Genomic DNA, 26,887 nt, shown 5'->3' on the forward strand with positions numbered 1-26,887 from the left:
AGTTAAAATATTACTTAGCTATAATTAAGTATTGCTGTAAGCATATAGGTTTCCAATTCTAGCTATGATTATTCTGAGCTTACAAAGAGGAAATAGGAGATCAACCTATCTATGAAATGGATCAGACCTTCAGCTGCTTCCAGACAGCTTTGGCATTAAACTGAACAATCTATAAAGAAATTCCAATGGTGACATAAATCTGCATGTTCTGGATTTCCTTCACATTTTATGGAACATTGGTCCCTCTGTAGCTATAATATCTGCATAGGGAGCACTCTGCCTCAGCTCAATAGCCCGCTGTTTTTTTAGGACAAGAAAGCTATAAAATTTGGCTGCAGCTTGTTTTCGGTCATTATTTCTGCAGAGCTTCATCAGACTAAAGTACTGCATTCCCATCTTGTTGGATTCCTGGGAAAACAATTATAAAAGAAGAAAGGAAAGGGAAACAAGATGATTAGAAATAAAGCAGGCTGTGGATGCATAATGAACAACAAAATATTGATATTTTTGATAAGTGACTGTGAAATTCTTAAATGGAGAAATGCAAATGACTCATTAGGAAACATAAAAAACATCATAGGTCATTGAGCACAGCTTGGTTCATTGAGAAAATACATGCAAAAGAACTCTAAAGTATTACACAAATTTCTAATGTGTTGTACAAATGTTAGGTCTTTTAAAAAATTGATGTTAACATAAATGGCTCCTGGAGAAAGTGCAAATTAATTTAGACTTGCAGGCAGAAAAAAGTCCACAGAACCTAGGGAATCTTCAAAATCAATGAAAATTATCAGCCTATCAGGCTTGTTTTCTTTAAAGTTACTGCAGGATGGGGGTGACTAAACAACTCTAGTGGTAAATGTAATGGCAGGGGAATATGGCTAAATACATCTCCCAGTTTCTTTGCACAGATTAAAAAGATGTTGGATTCACTATAGGACACCTGTGAATCTACTAGAAAAAACTGAGGTACAATAAAGTATTTAATTAGACTACGTACTTGGAATCAGATTTCTAGAACAGGAGTATTGTTTTTTAGTTAGAAATACTGTGGTGAATACTGGTCAGTACCCCTGTGAGTATTGTACTAATTTGATAGCTGTGAAGCATTTTTTTTTTTTAAATAACATATACAAGGGTTTTCTGTTCTGTTTTGTTTTGGGTTTTTTTGCCAGTCCATAACACTTAACAAATCAATAAGTTAAATAATTTATCATACTTTATCTCAACCAAAGGAGCAGCCCAGTGTGTCAGCAACCTTTCAGAGATGGCATGCCAAGCCTTCATTTATCCCCCCCTCTTGAGGAGACAAAATGCAGATCGGGTGGCTTTTTCCCCAGGGAGAGAGCAGGGACAGCCTTCTCAATTCCAAGAATCCTTTTGAAAAACACCCTGAGAGGATTATTCTGTTTCCTCCAGAAACTCCTCTAAAATGAAGGTAAAGGAATAAAGGAAGGAGAGAAATACAAAGTGGAAGACTCTCAGACTTAGAGAAAGCCGAACCCTACATGCCAGCAGAGAGGAAAGCCAGCAAAAAGCAAGCCAACTTGAGATACAGAAATTTGACCCTGTTTGAGGAAAGTGTTTTAGGAACTTATTTGGAGAACAAGGATTTTTGAGGAATGCACTAACCATTCTGCCTCTAGACTGAGTTTCTTGCTGGCTGTTCTAATCTATAGATCCCAGACTTGAACTGCAACATCCAATTGGATTTTCAGCCTCCAGCCAGCCCTGCTCACTTCTGACTGGCCAGACCCTACAATCTGAATTGGCTCGAGCCAATTCCTTAATCTATCTTGTTGCTACTGCTTCTCATGACTAATAGGGATTTTGTACAATTCAGTGGTTTTTGTACACTGAACAAAAAAACTACTTAGTTTGTCTAAAGTCTGAAGTCAAGGGGAGATTCTGTCAGCAAGCAAGGACCTCTCAGTTCAGTCCTGAATGGGCTTTTCCTCTAATTGCAACCCAAAGCTTTACATCTGTCTTCCTGTCCCTATAGAGTTTACTTGTGCCACTAAATGTGTAAATGTATATAGACAGAATGTTACTACCCCCAGGTTCTCTAATTATTTAATATATTCTACAATCTCTAATATATCACATCCTTAAGGCCATCTGTCCGTTTATCTTTACATGTCAAAAATCTGGACATAAGGCCAGCATATACTTCTGCTCAGTATTTAATGGTGAAATTTAAGTTAAGTACAATAAAACATGAAAACTGTAAAATAATTAAAAAAAAAAAAAAGCATTTCCAGCAGTGACAGCCTCCCCATGAGTATGTGCCTCTTGCAAAGGATCTCCTTCATCCCTCTCCAAAAGAGAAGAGGAAACATGAGAAGAAGCACCTGGTCCAGAGCCCCAATTCCTACTCCATGGTTATGAAATACCCAGGATGCCATAAAATCACTACCACCTCTAGCAATGCACAAACAGTTGTTTTGTGTGTTGGTTGCTCCTTGTTCTCGCCAGCCTACAGGAATAAAAGCAAGGCTTACAGAAGGATGCTCCTTCAGACAGAAGCAGCTCTAAAAGCATCCTGAATCAAGATGAGAGGGATACCATCCCTATAAACACACTTGAATAAACAAAAGACAAAACCCCAAAGTGAAACAAAACCTAGGAAAAGCTCAGGAATTGTAGGCAGCAGGATGTTATAAGCTGGAAATGAGGGGTGAAGCTAAAAACATGAGAGTTCCTTAAAAGGCTACTTGGGAACAGTTAGATCCTCAGGTCTACTCCACCACCTCACAGAACCTTAAGACCACTACTCCCATACCTAGCAGGAAGCAGGAAGTTGTCTTTCTGGAGATATCAACCAGTGAGGTTCTAGACTTGGAATAATAGGCACTGTGGATGGTGGAGGAGAAGTGTTACAGACTGGGGGAATATGGGAAATTCTAATGTCTAAACAGTGAGACTGCAGCCTCTCCCTTACTCCCTTTTGTTCCTGAACCACGGGCATCATGCTTATATCTCCTAGGCAGTAGATCTGAAGATTAAGCTGGGAAAGTGAACATTCCAAGGAAAAAAATCCTATAGATAATGACGTGTGTGTGTGTGTGTGTGTGTGTGTGTATTGGGGGGGCACCACCCAATTATCTCACTATAAAGACCACAAGTCTACAAGCCCCATCCATGCTTATCTAACCTCCAATCAGCTTTTTGGTGTCTCACTCTTTAAAAAAAAAAGAGATCTAAGAGACATTTGGATAAAATTTCTAACATTCAAGAGCAGAAAAGAATGCATTCAAGAGAATCACTAAGGGGCTTCCCTGGTGGCGCAGTGGTTGAGAGTCCACCTGCTGATGCAGGGGACACGGGTTCGTGCCCCGGTCCGGGAAGATCCCACATGCCGCGGAGCGACTAGGCCCGTGAGCCATGGCCGCTGAGCCTGCGCGTCCGGAGACTGTGCTCCGCAATGGGAGAAGCCGCAACAGTGAGAGGTCCGCGTACCGCAAAAAAAAAAAAAAAAAAAGTAAAGGTGCAATTCAGGAGATCCAACATCTGACGCATAGGTAGTGCAGAAAAGGAGACTAGATTAACAAGGAGGAAATCCAAAACAATTTCCAATGCAAGAACATGAACTCTCAGAATAAAGAATCTATTACATGTTTAGCACAATAAATGAAAAAGACCCATACCAGAGCACATCATCATGAAATTTCAGGCCACTGGGAATAAAGAAAAGATCTAAAAGCTTCCAGAGAGAAAATAAAGGTCACCTACAAAAGACCACCAACCAAGCAGCATCTGACTTTTCAATAACAACACAGATGCCTAGAAATGTTGCAAAGCCTTCAAGATCTGAGAGTTATTATTTTCAAACTATGTTCAGATACACCCAATAAAGTTAAAGGTAAAATAAAGACATTTTCAGACTTGTATGTAGGGTCTCTATCTCTTATGAACTCTTTTTTTAAAAAAATTAATTAATTAATTTATTTTTTATTTATAGCTGTGTTGGGTCTTCGCTGCTGTGCACAGGCTTTCTCTAGTTGCGGTGAGCGGGGTCTACTCTTCGTTGTGGGGCGCAGGCTTCTCACTGTGGTGGCTTCTCTTGTTGCAGAGCACAGGCTCTAGGCGCGTGGGCTTCAGTAGTTGTGGCACGCAGGCTCAGTAGTTGTGGCGCATGGACTTCTTGGCTCCGCGGTGTGTGGGATCTTCCTGGACCAGGGCTCGAACCCGTGTCCCCTGAATTGGCAGGCGGATTCTTAATCACTGCGCCACCAGGGAAGCCCTCTTTTTTAAAAAATTTAATTTAATTTGTTTATTTTTTATACAGCAGGTTCTTGTTATCTATTTTATACATATTAGTGTATACATGTCAATCCCAATCTCCCAATTCATACCACCACCCGCCCCCCACCCCCCCGCCACTTTCCCCCCTTGGTGTCCATGTTTGTTCTCTACATCTGTGTCTCTATTCCTGCCCTGCAAACCAGTTCATCTGTACCATTTTTCTAGGTTCCACATATATGCGTTAATATACGATATTTGTTTTTCTCTTTCTCAGTTACTTCACTCTGTATGACAGTCTCTAGGCCCATCCACGTCTGTACAAATGACCCAATTTCGTTCCTTTTTATAGCTGAGTAATATTCCATGGTATGTATGTACCACGTCTTCTTTATCCATTAGTCTGTCGATGGGCATTTAGGTTGCTTCTATGATCTGGCTATTGTAAACAGTGCTGCAGTGAACACTGGGGTGCATGTGTCTTTTTGAATTATGGATTTCTCTGGGTATATGCCCAGTACTGGGATTACTGGGTCATATGGTAATACTATTTTTAGTTTCCATACTGTTCTCCATAGTGGCCGTATCAATTTACATTCCCACCAACAGTGCATGAGGGTTCCCTTTTCTCCACACCCTCTCCAGCATTTGTTGTTTGTAGATTTTCTGATGATGCCCATTCTTTTTTTTTTTTTTTTTTTTTTGTGATACGCGGGCCTCTCACTGTTGTGGCCTCTCCCGTTGCGGAGCACAGGCTCCGGACGCACAGGATCAGCGGCCATGGCTCATGGGCCCAGCCACTCCACGGCATGTGGAATCTTCCCGGACCAGGGCACGAACCCGTGTCCCCTGCATTGGCAGGCGGACTCTCAACCACTGCGCCACCAGGGAAGCCCTGATGATGCCCATTCTAACCGGTGTGAGGTGATACCTCATTGTAGTTTTTATTTGCATTTCTCTAATAATTAGTGATGTTGAGCAGCTTTGCATGTGCTTCTTGGCCATCTGTATGTCTTCTTTGGAGAAATGTCTACTTAGGTTTTCTACCCATTTTTGGATTGGGTTGTTTGTTTTTTTAATATTGAGCTGCAGGAGCTGTTTATATATTTTGGAAATTAATCCTTTGTCCATTGGTTCATTTGCAAATACTTTCTCCCATTTGGAGGGTTGCCTTTTCCTCTTGTTTATAGTTTCCTTTTCTGTGCAAAAGCTTTGAAGTTTCATTAGGTCCCATTTATTTATTTTTGTTTTTATTTTCATTACTCTAGGAGGTGGGTCAAAAAAGATCTTGCTGTGATTTATGTCAAAGAGTGTTCTTCCTATGTTTTCCTCTAAGAGTTTTATAGCGTCCAGTCTTACATTTAGGTCTTTAATCCATTTGGAGTATATTCTTGTGTGTGGTGTTAGGGAGTGTTCTGATCTCATTCTTTTACATGTAGCTGTCCAGTTTTCCCAGCAGCACTTATTGAAGAGACTGTCTTTTCTCCACTGTATATCCTTGCCTCCTTTGTCATAGATTAGTTGACCTCCTATGCACTCTTTGTCTCAGGAAATTATGAGAGGATGTTAACCACCAAAAAAATTCAAGATAAAGATCAAATCATCAAAAATAGAAGGAATAACATAGGAAAGAGACAAAGGAATTCCCATGTTATGGTAAAGAAATGTCCCAAGACAAAAACTGTGGAGCAGACCTAGAAAGCAACTAGTCTAGATTAGAACAAGAGGAGGATGAGCTCTGGGAAGGATATTTTCAAGAAAAAAGAAAGGAACTGATGAATTAATTGATGTATTTGACCATACTAAAAGGGGTTTTATTTTATTGTCAGAGAGTTTTGAAAAAGAATTAAGGATGGGTATATAGATACTAAGCAAATGTGAAAAATGAGGTAAAGATTAACACCAAAATAAAAAACCCATAAAGTTGGCAAGAAATGTAATTATGCTTATGAAGCCTCAATTTAAACTAATTTTTACATAGTGGTGGCAACTGATGGTTGTCCCTTAATATCCATTTTCTTCTTCCTCCATAGTAATAGAAGTATTAGCTGGTCCCATGGTTGCCAGATAAGGACTACGTTTCCCAGCTAGATGTGGCAAGGTGATTAAGTGCTGGTCAGTTAAATGTGAAAAGTGATACATACAATTTCCGGGATATACCCTTAAAGGAAACTTTGCTGCTGATTGGAATGCAGACATGGTGGATAGTTAGCCATTTTGGATCCCAAGACTAAAGAAAATGAGATAAAGGGAACCTGGGCCTCTGACAACTTTGTGAACATAGCTGCCATACCAGATAGTACTCTACCTGACAGAGAAATAAACTTCTATCTTTTTAAACCACTGACATTTTGGCTCTGTGTCACAATCAAACCTGCATCATGACTATTCTAATTATAACATTGTAAGCACTGAATACTGTGCTGAAAATACACTGGGGCGGGGGAGATATAATAACTAAGCTAAATTTTCATTTTCTTCTGAAAGAAGTCAACAGATAAAATATAAAGCTGAAATATTAGGAAAGAGCAGTAAGAACATGTAATTAGAAACATAGATATAAATACTAAAAGAAACAGTTTATATAGTTTCCTCTGGTAAGCAGAACTTAGGCATAAGGAGGGGCGGGACAAAAGACTTCTGTGTTTCCCTTTCAGCCTTAAGCATAGTACTACTGAACTTTCAAAATTATATACATGTATTATTTTGATAAAAATATAAGTTAAATTTTAAAATTATCTGTTTCATTCTTAAACTGTTATAAATTTAGTTTCACATTGAGAATTAGTTAACAGGCTGCTAAACACAAGAATTGGACATAGAATAGATGTCTAGGGACATGAAAATGGGTAAGAATTGATTAGAACATGTAGGCACTAAAAGCAAACTCACATTTAGGCTCGGGTATACAGCTTAAAAATCATTTCACTCTAGTGTAATTTGGCCTCAACAAAAACACAATGAAAATTGTTTTATTTTTATTAATATTTAGAAGGTTGAACTCAACATTTTACTTATTTTTAAAAATAAAAATAGGGTTGACAAACCCTACTAAGTCTTACCCGCAAGCTATTTAACATCTGAAGTATTCTTCGATTCCATCTCTCCGCCTCAATATTTTGTTCATTCCCCAATGACTCCTGTTTGAATAATTGATATAATATTTCATTTAACCAAATTTTACTGAGTGTTTACTATTTGCCAACCATAGTGTTAGCTGCCGCAAGAAACACAACTGTAACACTGGGTCCTGCCAAATAAGGAGCTTATAGTCTGATAATTGAGAGAATATGACTAACATACAAATATAGCTCAGTCTTTACAGGATTATATCTATACTCCCAGGCTATCTTCTGACAAGGGGTTCCAGAGTTGGAGATTCTGCCATCTCTATTGGTGATGCATCCCAGGCATTGTGCACTTACTTTTAAAAGTAAAGATGACCACTTTTGGCTAGGACTGTCCCAGCTCTGGTCAATCTGAACTCAGATGACAGGAGTAAACAAAAAGCTATAGAAGAACTACCTTGTAAAGGCCTTTATATGAATTTATCTGGTGATACAAAAGCTGTAACAATAACTGATGTTTAGTATGTACAATTGGGTTAGGAATCTTACGAATTTCAAGGGTGCCTTGTCCGAAAAAGATCAACCCACTGCCTTTCATGTTATTTGAATAGATTCAATCTTTTCAGTTTTTAGCCACTTTCAGAAACACCTTAATATTTAAAACTTGTAGAGTTGAAATCCCTTCACAGGAACTCATTCTAAGCCCTTACCAACTAACCTTATAAGCTGAGAACAGAACTGGGCATAGGAAAGGTGCTGATGAGTCTGATAAAAAAGCAAGACTACAAAGGGTTGGGGGAGGCAAGTGGCACAGAGCTGACCTACTTTATAATTTTCCCAATGCTATCTCTGACCATGAAACCTAACAGCTTCTGTGTCACCCTTATCACAGCTCCACTGTTTGTCAAGTTTTCGTGTATACCTCTGGAGCCCAGACACTTCTTAAAATTGCATTCAATTTCATGAACTCCGAGATGATTTCAGAGAGCTTCAGAATATCCTGTATGATATTTTAAATCTTTTGAGGCTAAGGGGACTGCCAAGTCCCCATTCTTGCCAGCTGTACTGGCTTCCTGGTTCTGCCTATACAGCATCCTTTCTTACATTCCAAAGATAGTGATCTGAAAACACGGTCAATTTTATTCTGAAGAGTTTTCTGAATTCCTCCAGGTAAAATTTATGTTTATTTCTTTCTGGTTTATTCTGGGATAAACTAGTTCACCCAATTACTAATGTTTATTTTATTGTTAAATACACAAATGTATTTTTCAAATGTAAAAAGCAATGGCCCAACTCTTTTTTAAAGATCCATGAGACTGCAGCTTCACCTATATTGTACAACTAAACAAATCAGGAAAAAGCTCAGAAAAAAATAGTCTGTGCATTTTGCTGAAGCCTGTCCACTTGATCTATCTGGACACCCTACAGCTGAGTCCATTGTGTGGAAAGCCCTGTGGATTATTAAAACAGCTGAACTTGTGCTGTGTTGTGGTTTTCTTGACCATGTATGAAAATAACCTGTGTCTAGAAGCAAAGAGAAAGGCGAAAGTGACTCAACTCTCTTCTGGCTCAGTTGTTTCGATGTTTCAGGTAAAAATTTCATGTATTTATTCCTAGCTTATCCAGAGAAGTCAGTCATATGAAAAAAACAATTGAATAGTCTTGGAACTCATTGTAAAGATAATTTATTTAAAAACAAACTAACATTAGGCATTAGTAAGTGTTTTGATATTATTTAAGAAATTTTGTTAAAATTCATTACAATCTTAAAATGCCTTCAGCACTATGGGACAAGGACTAGAGAAATAAGACAGTAATCTATATGGAGTCAGGTGAGTCACATGTTAGCTCTGGCTTTGCTACTGACTTGTGGTCCTCTGTGCAGACCATTCCCTTTTTCTGATCTCTAGAAGTCTTGAGTCAGACCTTGGTCTATATCAGCCAAGGTCTTGGTATAGACCGTGAGTCATTGTTTTGGGAAATAATGCCCATACATTTTTCTTTAAATAAAATGAAATTTCAAATGCCCTAGGACATAGCCATAATACAGCTCTGCTTCTTTACAGTTGTTATAAGAATAACTTAAAACAATGATTCTCAACATTTTAAACCCATGACTACCTGTGATAAGCATAAAAATCCCATACATTTCTTTAAAATTACTTAAAGTTTCAAAATAAATTAAAGAATAAAAGATCAAAGGAATTCTGAGTATGTTTTATCAAGCTACTCATACACATCTTTGTTAAGAACACAAATTTAAATTGTAATTTTAGAGAGTAACGTGACAGCTAAAAACAATTTTTAGGTAAATAAGGTGTTAACTATTTAGGAACAAAGTTTTAAATAACATTCTTAAGACTATACATCTATTTACCAATTCAATTGGACAGTTTTCAATTCTTTGTGCTAAGATGGCATTCATTAAAGATGATTCCTCAGCAGCTGAAGACACCATTTCAGCAATATCCTGCTAAAGCAAATTAGGGAAATATAGGTAAGTTATCACAGTAGTAGTAGTCATCACAGGAACAATCTCATTTTATTAAATGCTTTAATCACATGGATGCTCATTTCTAAAAGTAATTTAAAATACGACCTGCATTCTCAAAATATTATTTCTGAAATATCCCAAATAGGCAATCCCTGACTTAAATATTCCTGTTTTCTTTATGCCTCCCGCAATGAAGAACTTGCATGTTCTGCCCTCCTTGCTACGTATCTTTTCCCTTCCTATTTCCCTCAACACTACAGATGTCATATCAAAAGTCTCTGCTGCTGCACAGCTGAGACCACTTTCTTTGAAGCAGTTTGTCTTTGCCCCAGTGCCCTACCTCTATTCTCATGCCAGAACCAGGTGGCAGAGGAAGAAGAACTGTAAGCAGAGGGAATGAGAATGGTGGAAGGGATATTAATATCCCTACCTAGGGCCATGACAGGATTCTTGCCACTGCTGCTGGAGCTGCCACTAGCAAGAGGGAAGAAAAACTGTGTCCTCTGGAAGGGGAGCGAAGACATAAAGGAAGACGGAAAAAGAGAAATTCTCCATTCATCAACACTCTCTTTTCTCATTGCTATGGAAGCTGTTGGCCCCTTTCTCATCTTCAGCCTGTCTCCAAGCTTCATTCCCCAGCTGTTATCTGTGGTTGTGATTAAGTTAGAAGCTTCCCACAACATAGCTTACTTGATATTTCATTTTAGCTTTTAAAAATTTTCATGAGTATGAGGTTGCATTTTATTCTTTAATATACATGTTTGTGGAGCCCTATCATGTTTTTTCCCTTTTAATTTCTATGAATATTCTACATTTTAGATACTCTCAATTGTGCAGTTATTTTACAAAAAATTGTTTGAATTTTTGAAAGATTTGAAAATGATTATCAGAATCAATATTTTTCTGTCCATTTACATTGACTGTGCTTCCATTACTGACTATATTTCATATCTGTTCACCATTTTTGGAAGCAGAATAAGAATGAAATTGAAGGTTAAAGCATAAGTATAGGGTAAAGGAGTAAAAGGTTCAAAAGAAGTAGTGCAACAATCTTTCCTTCACTGCAAGCACCAAAATTTTGTCACTATGTTAAAAAATAATAAACTAAACAAATTTACCTAATCATAATTTCAGTAGGTGCATTCTAAGAAATGTCTGAATCCAAATAAGGAAGAGAGTAGTACTGGCAACCCAGTATCTCAATATCCAGTATATGATCAAATTAAAACACATTCTGTTTTAATGTATTATGAAATTGTCTTTCCTTCCAAGGGCATTCAGTTTCAATGTGGATTGACTCTCAATTCCCTGAGTGGTTATCAAAATACAGTGATGATGGAACAAACCAGAAAAGCACTGTTTTCTTTTTATCTGGTGTGGTATAATATTTACACTTGTACAGTCAGTAAAGTGACATTGGGAAAATATTTTACAGCACACTTTTTCCAACTACATTTTTTTCTTTTTTTTTTTTTGCGGTACGCGGACCTCTCAGTGGTGTGGCCTCTCCCGTTGCGGAGCACAGGCTCCGGACGCGCAGGCTCAGCGGCCATGGCTCACGGGCCCAGCCGCTCCGCGGCATATGGGATCTTCCCAGACCAGGGCACGAACCTGTGTCTCCTGCATTTGCAGGTGGACTCTCAACCACTGCGCCACCAGGGAAGCCCCTACATTTTTTTAATAACTGTTTTTCAAATAAAAATTATGTCTTCAAGTAAAAATTAAAAAAAATTTTTTCGGTCATGGATCTTTAGTCTTTCAGGCTAAGATAATTGGTGGGTCTAACACATATTATTTTTAGAGTTAGGAAGGGTGAACTTATGATCAGAAGCAAAGCATAGGTGTATTTTCTAGAGTTCTAAAGGATTCCATGACATATTGAATGTGAGACCTCAGCATATAACCAGATTCAGGTATAATAATTTATTCAGTGTACCATGAAAAATACTCTTCCAGTATGAAACTACTTATCTTGTGATTTACTATCCTAAACTTCTAGAAAATACTGTTCTGCAGATGTAAATTATGTTTTACCCTGTAGTACTGCTACATACTAAAGAAGTTATAGAATAACGTAAGATGAAATATAAACTATAAATATAAGACGATATACCAGAGTCTCAATGTTCCTTCACTGTATGTGACAGGAAGATAATAATATTTTTATTACTCTCTTTGGTTAACTTACATCAGAGTTAATATTTTTATTGGTATCCTCACAAGAGCTACACTTAGATCCATCAGTAGCTTCCTTCCAAGTTTTGGATTGACTTAACCCTTGCAGGGAATTCGGCTCTTCCATCATGGAGGTCTCTGAATTATTAAGGAAGTAAAAAAGATTTCACTAACATATCTTTCAAACTTAAAATTGGGATATGGTTGTTACAAAAGAAAACTTCTGACAACTTAAAATCCAAGAATTTAAGCGTGCACAAACTTTCTTATAGCACCCCAAGTCTCACATATTTATCTTCCATTTTCCTTCATCTGCCTCTTTATCACCTCGACTCCCCATGTTCCACCACCTATCTCCTCCACTCTCGTTCCCACACATTTAACTCACAAGACAACATGGATATACCAAGCCCATCTTAGTATATTGTTCAGCAGATTTTAATGCCTTCAGTAAGCAGAGGTTCACTCACCACAAAAGTTAGCTTTATTATTCCTTTATAATAGTCACAATAATAATTCATTATTAATATTATTAAAATTTCATGTATCCTCTAGGGGGATAGATATATCTATATCTCAGGTTAACTGTATTGTTTAAATGCTATTCTTATCACTAAGTGATTTTTCATGTTAGTTGTCTTAAAGTGAAACATTATCCTACGAGATATAAAATTTTCTTTGTTGAAGGCTTGTGAGTACTGCCTTTGCGGGTGGGGGAGGTAGGAAAGAGTGAGATTAAGAATAGTCCACATAGTATATATACTTCATCTTTTTAAGGTAGCTTGTTGGACAAAAATTAATCCACATAGAAGAACGCAAGGCTGATCTAACAATTTCTTTTAAGTTCAAGTACTCTTCTAAGAGCATTTATACTTGGGAATATGGAATTGGATCCCATCTTAATTTTGAAATGTAAAATCAAAGTTTTGTTTCTACAACATTCCCCTCAACACCAACAGAATTAGGATGTCTCACCTACTATGTTTTCGCTTCCCATTTCTTCCCTTACTGACTCCTTCTGCATCAATTTTCTTCCAAGTTTAAAGCCAGAGGACACAAAGCATTTTGTAAACAACTGTAAAAATATACATTTTTGTTTCTCGCTTTTGTACAAGTAAAGCAATTCAACAAAATACAAGCATATATGCTAAAACGTTAAAACTATTATTCATGCACACACATCCAGCAAATTAATTCAAAAGGGGGTATTTTTTCACAAGTTTAAATTCCGTTGTATATATGAATATAAATATGTATTTATTTATCACCAAACATTGCATCCATGTAAAAGAATAGAAACTATTACCATTTTCAGTTCAGCATGAGTCAGATCCTGGGCAGCAGTTGACAGAAGTGTGTCTGCTCCTCCCCTCTGCTTCCACATCATCAACCTTTGGGTAGGAGGTGCAAGTTCCAAAACCATGAGTGTGTCCGTAAAGGAAGTAAGCTGTCTATGCATAATTTTGCTACTGAGCTCCTTGACTGGATCTATGAGCAGTTTCCTCTTTTTGCCTTTTCTTTTTTCAGCAATGTCTAAATATAATAAATACATACAAATGTGATAGGTTGTACAACTTTGTATAATGATATTCTAGGCATTGCATATCTAAGAAATGTCTACCACAATACAACCTACAGAGTTGACTTGGGAAGAAAATCCCCTTCTCTCTACTGAAAATTATGTTTTATATGGTTTTTGCACAGCTAGTGTGTCTCAGCAGCCAAGGGTTAACACATTTTGTAAAGTGCTTAGGAGGCAGGCACCCTGTTGATCTACTAAGTGGACAACTGAGGAACGTGGAGCAGAGAGTATACTGAGAGGGAAGTCACTCAGTTCTAAAGTTCCTTGAGATATCTACCTAACAGGATAACTTTTTAAAACATTAATTTGTATTTGTCCAGTGTATTTTTCCCTCCCCCATTGAAATTCATATACAAATTCCTAGTAGGTAGTTAGGGCCATGGGATTTTGCTCCTTTAACTAATTTGGCCGGGTAGAAAGTAGAAGTCAAGCTTTTCCTTAGTAAAGATGCAAAAGGGGAGTGGGGGGCAGTCAGATTTTCTGGAATGGGTGGAGATCTGAGATCAGATGGAGCCAAAGGAACTTGCTTGCTGATGTGCCTCAGTAAAATCTTGGGAATAGGACAAGATTCCAAAGGGGCTGGCTGTGTGATGACTCCAGAGGTTATGTAGGCTGGGACACTGGGTATCACACGGTGGTGTGGCTGATGACCAGAGGTTCCCTTCCACCTGCTGTACCCCTCCCCCAAACTTTGATACTATACATGGCTCAGGGCAGATAGGGGAGGTTTGCAGATTGCATTTCTTGCCAACCAAGTGGGATAGAGGCTCAGAGTTGAATTTCGCAAAGAAAACATTGAATGCTTTATTCTTTGCATGCCTGAGTTTATAAACTGAAATATCAATTATACTACTTAAAATTAGGATATTCTTAAAAGATCTAGTTATATATTAGATTCATATTCAGTGCCTCTATTCCAACCCTTTTACTCTGTCTTATTTTATATTGCATGCTTATTTATCTCCTGATCAGACTGTAAGCTTCTTAAAAGCAGGAACTATGTCTTCATTTCTGTGCCCAGAATAATGGCTTGATAACTATTGGAACTGAACTCTGTTTTACATTTTCCAATTTCCCAAGCTGGATAGATGGTTTGACCAAGACTGAATATAATGAAAGGACCATCCCAAATTTTCTTCACACCTTTCCCTTATTGTATTATGAATGTTATTACTAGATTGACTACCTCCTATAATATTTTAATAATTATTAAAATATCTCAGGGTAAATAAGATAGTAGTGCATCAAAACTAAACATAAAAACATGAATGACTCTGACCTGAAGTATCAATTGGCTCAAGGGTAAATCCTTCCTCTTCATTTGATAATGTGGTTTCATCCATTTTTTCATTTTCAGGTGGACATACACACTCAGGATTATCTGGTTCTACTAATCAACGTTGCCATAAAAGGATTTATTAAAAAAAATAATGGTTATGTTGCAAACTAGAGGACTGTATGAGAATTAAAGTGAAAGATAAACTAACTGTAGATTTATATTGCTAACTGGAGCCACATCTGAATTCTTAGAATCATGTATTTAATAGAGCTGAAGAGACTCAGAGATTATACAGTCTGGGGCCTGCAGTGTTCAGGTGAGTCAAGTAGTATCACCCTCTTTTGCACCTGTCACATCTAAGGCTGGGCTACAGTCACATCAGAAGTGAAAACAGAGATAGGAACCACAATAAATGATTGACATAAATTTGGCAATATGTCTGCTAAAAAAATTGTGTTCTGTTAATGATTAGTTGACCCATAAAGAACCACACATAACTAAATTTTTATTGCCTCTTTTTACATTTAAAATTTCTACTACTGTGTTAGAAAGCAAATGTAACATCAAAAAGAGTGAAAAATCAAAATGGGGCTAATCATTCTTTTAATTCTTAAGAAAAATCAGACTACAAGACTTCAAATCATCTGAGGTACTTTCACATCAATTTCAAGTACAAAATATCCCCAAATTTATAATTTCTATCAAATTATATATAGATTGTCAAGCTATATTAATATTAATGTGATATTAATAATTAACAACCATGTTAGTGTCAAACATTAATGATGCTTTTACTATGTAACATATATTATTTTAATGATTCAAAAGCAGGGTATTTTGGCAGAGTATTTAAATGTGCTCTCATAACAAATAAACCCAATCCCGATTAAAGACCCATCGTTGTACTTTTCCCAGAACTTAGTTTTCTATTCTATATTATCTAAAGTCAGACTAAGAGTTTGAGGGACAACACTCTTTATTATCTTTCACTATACTATACTGCTACTTAAACCCATAAGTTTTGAGGCTTAATTTGAATATTAGTATCTGTTCACATTCTACACAAAAGAAACAACATACCCACTATAGTATCGGGAGGCTCAGGAAGCATGGAAATTTCTCTATTTAAATGCATGTCTTCTAACAGGATATTCTGATCATCTTGCAATAGATTGTCTTGAAAACACAATAAACACTTTGGTTATACAGAGTTGAATCTGTCATTTGTTCACTAAACACTTGACAGTATTGCATGCAAGGAGTTGTGATGGGATACAAAAATGAGTGAACCCTACTTAATTAGATTTGACTGGTTATATAGACTAACACATTTTATGCAGTATGACGTAGAATTTTATATATTTAATTTCCTTTCCTTTATTAAAAGTCTATTTATAAACATTTATTTCAGGAAATATTTACTAAACTACCAAGATAGTAGCCTTGTTACAAAGCCATGTTTAGATTTCAAATTAAGAAGTAAAAGTTTTCAAACTCCTTTGATAGAGATCTAAGGTAGAGCCACTATTTTTCGTAGTTTTCAAATTTCAAAAAGGTTGCCATAACCAGCCTTTTACTGTAAACTAGAGAATTAAAAAAAAAAGATTTGATATATAATAGTCAGTATCTTTAAAATTAAGTGCATTTCGATTTCCAAGTTTTCTCTATCCTATTTCTATGATGACTTTAAAATAATATCATAATATAAATATAAAATAATAATATAAAATGCTGGACAGATCCTTTAGAATAGCTGTCCCACAATTTCTGCTAAAGAAAACACTGTTTTCTAGTATACAATCTAGTATATTTTGTGAGGAATATATTTACCTCACTTCTTCCCCTCTAAAGACTAGAAATTTATAAAAATAAAAACAAGAACTTATATGATAAATGTGTTTAAACAGATAGCTATTTACTTGGAACTAGCCTAAATTTTTAAATATACCATAGACTTTGAAAACTTGTGTAAAAAACTGTGTTGACCTATATGACACAGAAGCATATCTGAAATTTTAGTTTGATGGAATAAAACTTCCAGTATGTTATGTAATTTGACTGAAACAAATATCCAATTTCTATATGACCAGATAGTATACCAAATATTTCTCCTGCAGCTCCTTCATCTCCAAATCCATCTCCACTGTCACAGAACAGAAACATTTCTCCAATGAGGCTTCCAGAACTATGTTCAACTAAAGGACCACTGGAATTTAGCAATATGTTGTCATCAAAGAAGCTATGTCTTCTGAGAATTTCAGGTTCCTCCTCTAAATAAATACATATAATTAATATTGAGTTAGTCATAGAAACACAGAATTTTAGGGTTAGAAGCTAGAATTTAGATATCATTTTGAATAGCTCCTTTCATTTTACAATGAGAAAAGTGAGAGCTAAACATTTATTTGAATTATTCAAAGACATACAGATGGCCAGTAGGCATATGAAAAGATGCTTAACATCACTAATTACTAGATAAATGCAAATCAAAACTACAATGAGGTACCACCTCACATCGGTCAGAATGGCCATCATTAACAAGTCTACGAATAATGAATGCTGGAGAGAGTGTGGAGAAAAGGGAATCCTCTTGCACTGTTGGTGGGAATGTAAGCTGGTGCAGCCACTATGGAAAACAGTATGGAGGTTCCTCAGAAAACTAAAAATAGAATTACCATATGATCCAGCAATCGCACTCTTGGGCATATACTTGGACAAAACTATAATTCAAAAAGATACATGCACCCCTATGTTCATAGCAGCACTATTCACAATAGCCAAAACATGGAAACAACCTAAATGGCCATCAACAGATGAATAAAGAAGATGTAGTATATATATACACAATGGAATACTACTCAGCCATAAAAAAGAACAAAATAATGCCATTTGCAGCAACATGGATGGACCTAGAGACTATCATACTATGTGAAGTAAGTCAGAGAGAAAAAAACAAATACCATATGATATCACTTATATGTGGAATCTAATTATGGCACAAATGAACCTATCTACAAAGCAGAAACAGACTCAAAGACATAGAGATCAGACTTGTGGTTGCCAAGGGAGAGCGGATGAGGCAGACAGACGGACTGGAAATTTGGGGTTGATAGATAAACAACAAGGTTCTACTGTATAGCACAGGAAACTATATCCAATCTCCTGGGATAAACCATAATGGAAAAGAATATTAAAAAAAGAATGTATATATGTGTAAAACTGAGTCACTTTACCGTACAGTAGAGATCAGCACAACATGGTAAATTATACTTAAATTTAAAAAAGAAAAAAGAAAAAAATATTTGAATTATTCAAGTCATTCTGCTAATCAGTGGAGACTGGATTTCTAGCCTAACACTTTTTCCAATACAATAACAAAAATTTCCAAAATATCAGGATAGAGTTTTTAGTGGTGGTACAGTTTAATACTTCCCAGAAGGTTATTATTGGCAGTCGAATGATTTCTTCTACCTTAGGTGGGTCATATCCCACTTGATTGAGTATTATTTCATGGACAGTTGCTTGAGTTGTTTGTCCATAAGGAGGGATTGGAAAATAAGGAGTATGTCTGCCTTCTAAGTAATGGAAAGGTAGGTAAAATATTAAACAATGGGCTTATAACATTTGTTCAATAGATATTTATTGAATGACTAGGTATTAGGCAATATGCTAGGGGTTGGATACAGCAGTAAAAAAGATAAAACCTGGTCAGCTAACATAAACTGAGTGGTTACTATGTGCATTGTATTATGTAGTAGAGGATACTATTATAATCCTCATTGTACAGACAAGGAAACATCCACAGAAAGGTTTCATAACTTGCACACAGTCACACCCTAATAAATGATAGAGCCAGGATCTGAAGGCAGCAAAGATCGTCTTAGTAACGGTGTTAGAATTCTAGCAAAATGGAGACTAATGAGAGAAAACTCCTAAGACACTGACAGCAGCAGATAAAATGAACTCCCTGCTTCAAACTGCCTGCTTCCAGATTGGCTGTCAGTACATGCATATTCTTTCCCTTCCTTGGGTTTGAATCTTTGGGTCCAGAAGTCTGAAACCCCAGGGGTCAGAGTCTAGAAGTCTGAAATCCCAGAGGTCAGAGGTTGGTCCTCTCTTTCCTTCCTCTAGCAACCCACGTCACTGCTAGTCAGTAAAGAAACTCATGAAGTATCACTCACTGGAAATTTTTCTACAGGCCTACATCTTCTAGAAAGAAAGAGCTAAAAAAGGCAACCTTCATTGTATTGGACTAAAGATTTCCTCAATAGAAAAGATTAACTTTTTCAAAAGAACTAAAGATATTGTTCACATCTTCCAGATGCACCTTGATAGCTCCCAAAAGAAAAATCATTCTTGGTCAATAAGATAATAACATTTATGAACAGACAGTATATTCTGAGCACTGAACATCATGAGAACCTGAGAGTACACCAAAAAATTAAAGAAATAATCTTTGCTTTCACTCTTATACTATAATCCAGAATAGGATGGATTAACATTAAATATTTCTTAGAGGACATTAGGTTTGAAATAGTTTTTGAAGGAGAGAAAATCCCTTATTGGTAGAGAGTACTAAAGGAGAGAATAAGGGAAATAACTGTGATGTTGCTAGTAATATCCCGATTTAACATATAGGGCAGTAAGGCTCAGAGAAGCTAGGTGATCTGCCCAATATCACACAGCAAATCAACAGAGGAAGCCCAGATTCAAACCCAGGACTGTCAGTCTACTCAGAACATGTTCTCCCCACCTTCTTGAATTGTAGTAGACAGAACTGAGAACAACTAAATTGTATTGGTTGACTGGTAAGACATTTGCTTGACTAGAGCCAAAAGTCTATATTAAGGTAAAACAAAGTTAATAAAGATGGTGATAAATTGGTAGAGGGCCTTGAGGAGAGGCAGGAGTATCTATCAGTAAGTTATAGGGACCCAAGGCACTTAAGAAGAGAAATGTGATGTGGAAAAAAAATGGAATTTAAGGACAATTCCTCTTGCAGAGCTGTATAAAATGTGGGGCCTGGAAGAAACTGTGTAGAAGGGTATACAGCACTTCAGCACTTTAGTACTGGTGAACTAAATATATATATATATTTAGTACTGGTGGCTAGGGAAACAGAAAGAATACCTGAGACATTTCCATTTTTTTTTTTAATTAGCACTGGTATGAAGCTTATAGAAAGCATAGTTAAAAGTGATCCTAAAGTTGCAGGGCTGAAGAAGAGCAGTAGCATTTACAGGGGAATGTGTAAAGAATATCTTGGGCAGTAGGAAATATGATTAACTTTTTACCAATGTGTTATATTTCAAGGTTTGGGGTAACAGCCAGTAAGAGATGTGTGCTACTCAAAGTAGGGTCTGTGGACAGTGTTGGTCCACAACAGAGTAAATACACAAATTAGAGGTAAATGTTCACAAAGTTTTAATATAACGTCGCAGAGTAATTTTATACATGTTGGATCTAATAACAAAAACTTGAGGCTACATGTTGATTTTTAAGTAAGTTTTTAAATTTTTCTAGTAATTAATTTTTATTATATTTTACAAAAGTGTCATTCCATGACAGACAGGAAATTGACAAAAATTATAAAACTGGTCCTTCACCACAAATCATTTGAGAAACACAGCTATAGATCATAAGAGTTATGGAAGGAGAGTCAGGATGAGAAGTGGAGGTTACGAGGTAGCTCGAGCATTACTGATGCTTGATCACCCTCCTCCACCTAAGACAAATTTAGGCCAGCCTTCTCCTATGCTCACTGCTTTGGGCACTATAAGAAAGTCAAAGATGAATGTGACACAGATCTTACCCTCATGGAGTTTTCAGAACAAAACAGACCAATACAATAAATATCGTGATACAAATCAGAGAGTGGTAAACGCCATAAAAAAGAACAAATACTATATAGTTAAATTACACCATATAGCTTTAATTCTAAAATACATTCAACAGTTTCTGTTTCCCAATCAATGTGTATTTAGTGTGTATTTCCTCCTCACTCCCAAGCTATTTTAAAATCTGTTATTGATATATATTTAGAGGAAATATATTTTGAAGGCTCTGTATGCAGCACATGTGTAAAACCTTGTGTATATGTTAACTACAGCAACTGTTTACTTATATGTCTCTCTCCCAGCCTGAAGCTCCTTGAGAGCAGGAAATGCTTCTTTAAACTTTGTATTGCCCATGCCTGTGATAGCACCTGACATATAGTAGATATTTAATAAACGGTTGTACACTGAGAAGGGAAGCATAGGCTAAGCCTGAGTCTTGGCATTGACACCTACAGTAGAAAAAGGCAAGAATAAGCTTATTGGGGGGTTACATTTATACATCAAAAAACTCGTTCATTCTAAAGATATTTCTACTGGCACAGAAATAGCTTTGGCATTGTTTTAATACAAAAATGCAAATATAATTGATTATGACTTGTAATTTGAATTTCTCAAATATTCTCACCAAAGCTCCCAGTGTGGAATAGTAGATCATTGCCATAATCTTCTCTAAGTGTGATTTCTTCTGGTTTGCTTTGGTTCTGAGTAAAGTATTCTGAAACATCAATAGCACTATGGAGAAACATAAGATTGAGGAAAGCATGTGAACAGAACACAATGATTTTGCAGTATACTGAAAAACAAACAAACACCCTTAAACAAAAACATGTTTTATTATAAAAACAAAGGAGAATTTTATTTTCTCAATAGTATTCCTTACAAACACTAGTTCATTATACATATGATATAATGAACTATGATCTCCAGGTTGTCAAATCCAATGGGCAATTCTCAGTCCTTATCTTACTTACCATACCCAACAGCATTTGAAATTGATGTTCACTCCCTTCCTCATGGAACACATTCTCTTCTTGGCCTCTGCAATACTACTGTCTCTTGATTTTCTTCCTACCTCACTGGCTGTTCCTTTTCCATCTCCTTTATTAGTTCTTCCTCATCTCCCAGATTATTAACTATTAGGAATGACCCAACATTCAGTCCTCAGACCTCTCTCTCTCTCAAATCTACACTCATTCCCTCAGGGATTTCTTATGACTCATGGTTGAAGTTCCATCTACATACTCACAACTCTCAAATTTATATATCCCATCAAACATCTTTCCTGAATTTCAGACCCAGATATTCAACTACCTACCTACTCCCCTTGGATGTGTAACAGTCATCTCAAAACCTATATCCAAAACCTAATTTACTTCCTTTACCTTGCCCTCTTTAAACTTGCCATGCTCTAGTTATCCTAATCTCGTTAAACTGGTAACTCCATTCTCATGCCAAAAATCATATAGTCAACCTTCACTTCTCTCTTTCTCTGTCAGCTCTGCCTCCAAAATATATCCATAACTTGACTGCTACCACCTTGATAAAATGAAGACTGAGAACTGATCACAGAGACTATCATCTCTTGTCTGGACTTCTTACTGCAATAATCTTCTCACAGGCTCTCTGCTTCCTTCCTTTCGCCCTTATAGTATGTAGCCAGAGGAAGCATGTTGAAGTCAAGTCAGATCCAGTCACTTTCCTATTCAAAACCCTCCTGTGCTTCCTATCTGACTAAAAGAAAAGTCCTCATTACAGCCTATGACACCCTCCATCATCTGCACCCCAGTTACTTCTCTGACCTCATCTCCTACCACTGGGCCCTTCATTTACTCTACTCCAGTCTCACTTGCCTCCTTGCTGTTCTTTGAATAGGTCCAACATGCTCTGCCTTAGAGCCTTTCCATTTGCTTTACATGGAACATTCTTCCCCACATTACTGAATGATGTGTTCCTTCATTTCCTTTAGATTTCTGTTTGGACCTTATTAGAAAAGCCTTTTCTAATCTCTCTGTTATTTTATTTTCTATTTCTCTTCATAATGCTGATCATCTCCTAGCATACTATATATTTACTTGTTTGTTTATTACCTGTCTCCCCCAACTAAAATATAAGATTCATGCGGCCAGGAGCTATCTCCTCAGTGCCTAGAACAGTGCTTGGCATATGGCAGGCACCCAACAAATATTGAATGAATGAATATACTGTCAATATTGCAAACTACATTCAGCGAATATAATGATACATTTTTGGTTTTCTACTTCGAACTTTCACACTAAATTTAAGTCTTTGTCAACTGCATGTGTATTTCAGTTGTTAACTATGTTCCATCTGCATTCATGAAATCTGAAAATGTAAAACAACAAAATATCAGGAAAATCAAATTGAAGGAAAATAAAATAATTTACTTCATATTTTGGGGATCAAAATCATGAAATTCTTCTGGCAATGTGATCGCATTGTAAGCTGCTTCGAGATCCTCTTTTGGAAGGTCAACCAGTCCTGAAAAGGATAAAATACCACATTCAATAAGCCATGATGCTATATAAAATCAACTTCCAACTAAATCTCTACTTTCTCTCACTGGACTAACTGTTTAGTCTCCTAACTGGTTTCCCCGTATCCACTCCTGCTCCTCTTCAGTCTATTCTCTACAAAACAGCCAGAGTGATATTTTAAATATGCAATTATATCAGATCACCCCCATATGTAAAATGACTCAGGGACTTCCCTAGTGCACTTAAATAAAATCCAAATTTCTAATCAGGGCCCTGTATCCCTACAAAACCTATAGGCATCATCTAACAACACCTTCCCGTACTCACTCTACTCCAACCGTACTGGTCTTTTTGCTCTCTGAATGAGTCAAGCACTTTACCACCTCAAGACCTTTGCTCTTGCAGTTCCCTCTCTCCGGAATGCTATTCCCTCGTGGACTTCTTACATGGCTGGATACTTCTCATTCTTCAAGTCTGAGCTTAAATTCTTTCCTCTCAGAAAGGCTTTTCCCAATTAGCCTAACTAAAATACACTTCTCTCTTATTTTCTGTAGTAGTACTCTTTTTATATTCCTTCATAGCACAATCTATAATTATTATAATAATTTTTTTAGAAAATCTTTTTCATTATCTGATTTTCTCACCAGGCTCAAAGGGACCTTATTTGTCTTGTTTGTCCTTGTATCCCAGAGCCTAACATAGTGTTTCACACAAAGTATGAGATCAATAAATATTTATGGAATATATAAGTGAAATAATGAACAAATTTATTTCACTGAACCATATTTGATATAATTATAAATCTACTAAGAGATTCTACAGATATTTTAAATAAAGAAAAAAAAACTTGTCAATCCTGATTCACCCATATTAACTGAGGGAACAGTATGTGCAAGGCACTGAGACAAGCACTATAAGAGATTCAGAAAATAAGTATGACAAAGATGTTGCCTTCAAGGAGTTTGCAGTCTAGTGTGAGAGGCAAGGTCTGTACCTAGATAAACATAATACAAGGTGGAAAATGACTAAAGTCTTAAAACTAAAATAAAAATTTGAAAGCGTTCTATTTATGACATACGTAAATCTCTAGCACTTTGGAATGCCTAAAAATTTTCTATAATATTTCATAAATAGCATGCTATTGTACTTAGAGTCTTGAGAATTGTGAAAACAATGACAATTACTGATATCTAGGTTTTGTCAATCACACTATTTCTAATTTATCTCATAAAGGCAAAAACAGATATGGCAAACCAAGTGACCCATTAAAACTGAATATCAGAGTTTCTTACACAAGTGTGGTAGCATTAAGTATATTTCTTGTGTAAATATGCAGGAACATTCCAACTTTTTGAAAGCATAACCTCTTCCTGCAAACACAGGAAAAGAGCAAGGAAAATAATATAATTTTTTCTTAACCATGGAAACTTAGATTCAGTCAGAAGGAAGTTCACATTCACCATATTCACACTGGAACTACAGAGTGCTGCCAATTAAAAGAGCCCACCCAAAATAAAAATGCAAAAGGGAACAAAGATGAGTGAGACAAATCAATATTGCATGTATACCTGGGCGAAATGTCATCTTCATTTTAAGCAATGCTTCACTGCAATCTGCCAAAAGATACTTTGCCTTCCTATTATAGATTCGAACAACTCCCAAAAGAAGGTGTCCTGAAGTTCGAAGTGCAATTTTCACCTTTCAAAAAATTTTTAAAGTATTAGAATATTAAAAATTAGATTCATAAACTCTGTTCTTTGAAAATTATAAAATAATAAGAATGTCTTCTCTTTAAAAAGCAGACATTTTGTATTCTTATTTAAGGTGAATCACTTAACTTTTACCTCACCTTGTAAAATGATTAACTTTTTTATTCAGTGAAGATAATCTAATGTGGCATTTAAGTGAAGTATGCTATTATTGGTTTTATGGGAAGTATATAACCTTTGCAGTCGGGCAGACTTGGGGTCAAGCCTTGGCTCAGTTGCTGAGGTTGAGTCATTTAACCTTCCTGAACTTCAATTTATTAATAATGGCTACAATTTATTATATACTTATTTTGTGCCAGGCATTGTCCTAAGAGCTTTTCATACACTAATTTATTTAATTTGGACAACAACCTCTATTTACAGAAGCAAAAACTGAGACTCGGACATGATAAGCAGCATGCCCAAAGTAACAAAACTATTAAGTGATAGAGGAGGAATTAAATTTAAATTTGACCAACTCAGAAGTTCATGCTCTTAATTACCACACTTCACTGAGGCTAAAAGAAGCCGATCTCATAGGGTTATTGTGAAGATTAAGTAAACTAATGAACATACATAAAGTCTAGCCCAATGCCTGACACATGGTAAATTTTCAATTATAATTCATCCTTCTCTCAAGAAGAAAACTACTTAACCTATAAAAATATTAAAATGATATTTTAATGCAAATTCTAATAGCTTGTTATAGTATTTTATAATGAACATAGTACCTTGCTTATGAAGTGACTTCATATATATTTTGATTTATACTCAATCCTCCTTTCTTTCTACTCTCCCTATTCATTCACCCATTATTTTTCTAAGAAATACTCATTTGGTACCTACTGTGTATACAATATTTTGTTAGGGAATAAGAAACAATCACAAAATATGTATAAAACATGGCCTCTATCCTTCAGGATCCAATCAATTTATGATAAACATATAAGAGTTAATTACCAACAGAAATCAATATATGTTTATGTCCAGAAAATAAATGCTATAGGAAATAAAAAAGAGAAGACCATTTAAGAAGTAAAGCTTCCTTGGAAATATATTTCATGATATAATGTATTTTAATTCCTTTCCTCTCCATAAGTCATAGCAAATACATACTATAATTTTAATGAATAACATACCTTAGGTGAAAGAATTTTTTCAATGGTTATTTCTAGATTACATTCAAATACATGGGCCTTTGTGAGTTTCTTCTCCCAGTGAGCTGCAAGCCAGATTTTGGCCAATGGCCCTCGCTTACTCATAAGCACATGTGTGTAGAACATGGTGCCTGTATTCCTTAGTAGTATTTAATGAACTACAGAGAACATTAAAAGACATTTAAATTTTAATACAAAAATCTTTCAGTGCTATTTTACAGCAAGCAAAACCATTTTTCATTAATTATATAAAATAGATTATCTTCTAATTCAATGCATTATTCAATTCAAATTATTTTCTTATAAAAAGAAACTTTTATTTAAAATACAAAACTATATTGGGCTTCCCTGGTGGCGCAGTGGTTAAGAATCCGCCTGCCAATGCAGGGGACACGGGTTCAAGCCCTGGTCCGGGAAGATCCCACGTGCCGTGGAGCAACTAAGTCCGTGCGCCACAACTACTGAGGCTGAGCTCTAGAGCCTGTGAGCCACAACTGCTGAGCCCGTGTGCCAGAACTACTGAAGTCCATGAGCTTAGAGCCCGTGCTCTGCAACACGAGAAGCCACCGCAATGAGAAGCCCACGCACTGCAACGAAACGAAGAGTATCCCCCCGCTCGCCGCAACTAGAGAAAGCCCGCGCGCAGCAATGAAGACCCAACACAGCCAAAAAATAAATAATTTTTTTTAAAAAAAAGAAAAGAAACTATAGGAAAAGAATCAGAGGAAGGAAAGAAAAAAAAGAATCCAATTTAATGTTTTGAAATAAGAATAGTAAAAGAAAACCTTCACTTAAAGACAAAATAATTAT

The 26,887-nt window shown here is 36.2% G+C and overlaps 1 protein-coding gene and 1 pseudogene across 4 annotated transcripts; one reads left to right on the plus strand and one right to left on the minus strand.

Annotated features, from left to right (window-relative positions):
* Positions 1-219: 219 nt before the first annotated feature.
* RAD21L1 (RAD21 cohesin complex component like 1) lies at positions 220-26,203 on the minus strand (the record flags this gene model as incomplete). 3 transcript variants are annotated; one of them, XM_082671071.1, is made up of 13 exons in its annotated part: positions 220-408; positions 7,305-7,382; positions 9,688-9,780; positions 11,993-12,117; positions 12,955-13,054; positions 13,286-13,512; positions 14,841-14,951; positions 15,921-16,016; positions 16,940-17,110; positions 21,303-21,409; positions 23,083-23,176; positions 24,741-24,870; positions 26,060-26,203. In XM_082671071.1, 13 exons carry the CDS (start codon positions 26,201-26,203, stop codon positions 220-222), a joined length of 1,665 nt encoding a protein of 554 aa, XP_082527197.1. The 3 variants fall into 3 exon arrangements, with proteins under 3 accessions (XP_082527197.1, XP_082527196.1, XP_082527198.1); XM_082671070.1 differs by having other exon boundaries at positions 9,688-9,783; XM_082671072.1 differs by lacking the exon at positions 14,841-14,951 and having other exon boundaries at positions 9,688-9,783.
* On the plus strand, positions 1,433-2,535 carry LOC309832217 (small ribosomal subunit protein eS27-like; annotated as a pseudogene). The gene is made up of 2 exons: positions 1,433-1,438; positions 2,283-2,535. The product of its transcript is annotated as a small ribosomal subunit protein eS27-like (transcript).
* Positions 26,204-26,887: the final 684 nt, after the last annotated feature.

The sequence above is a fragment of the Grampus griseus genome, assembly GCF_964374135.1.
Source record: "Grampus griseus genome assembly, chromosome: 14".
Lineage (NCBI taxonomy): Eukaryota > Metazoa > Chordata > Mammalia > Artiodactyla > Delphinidae > Grampus > Grampus griseus.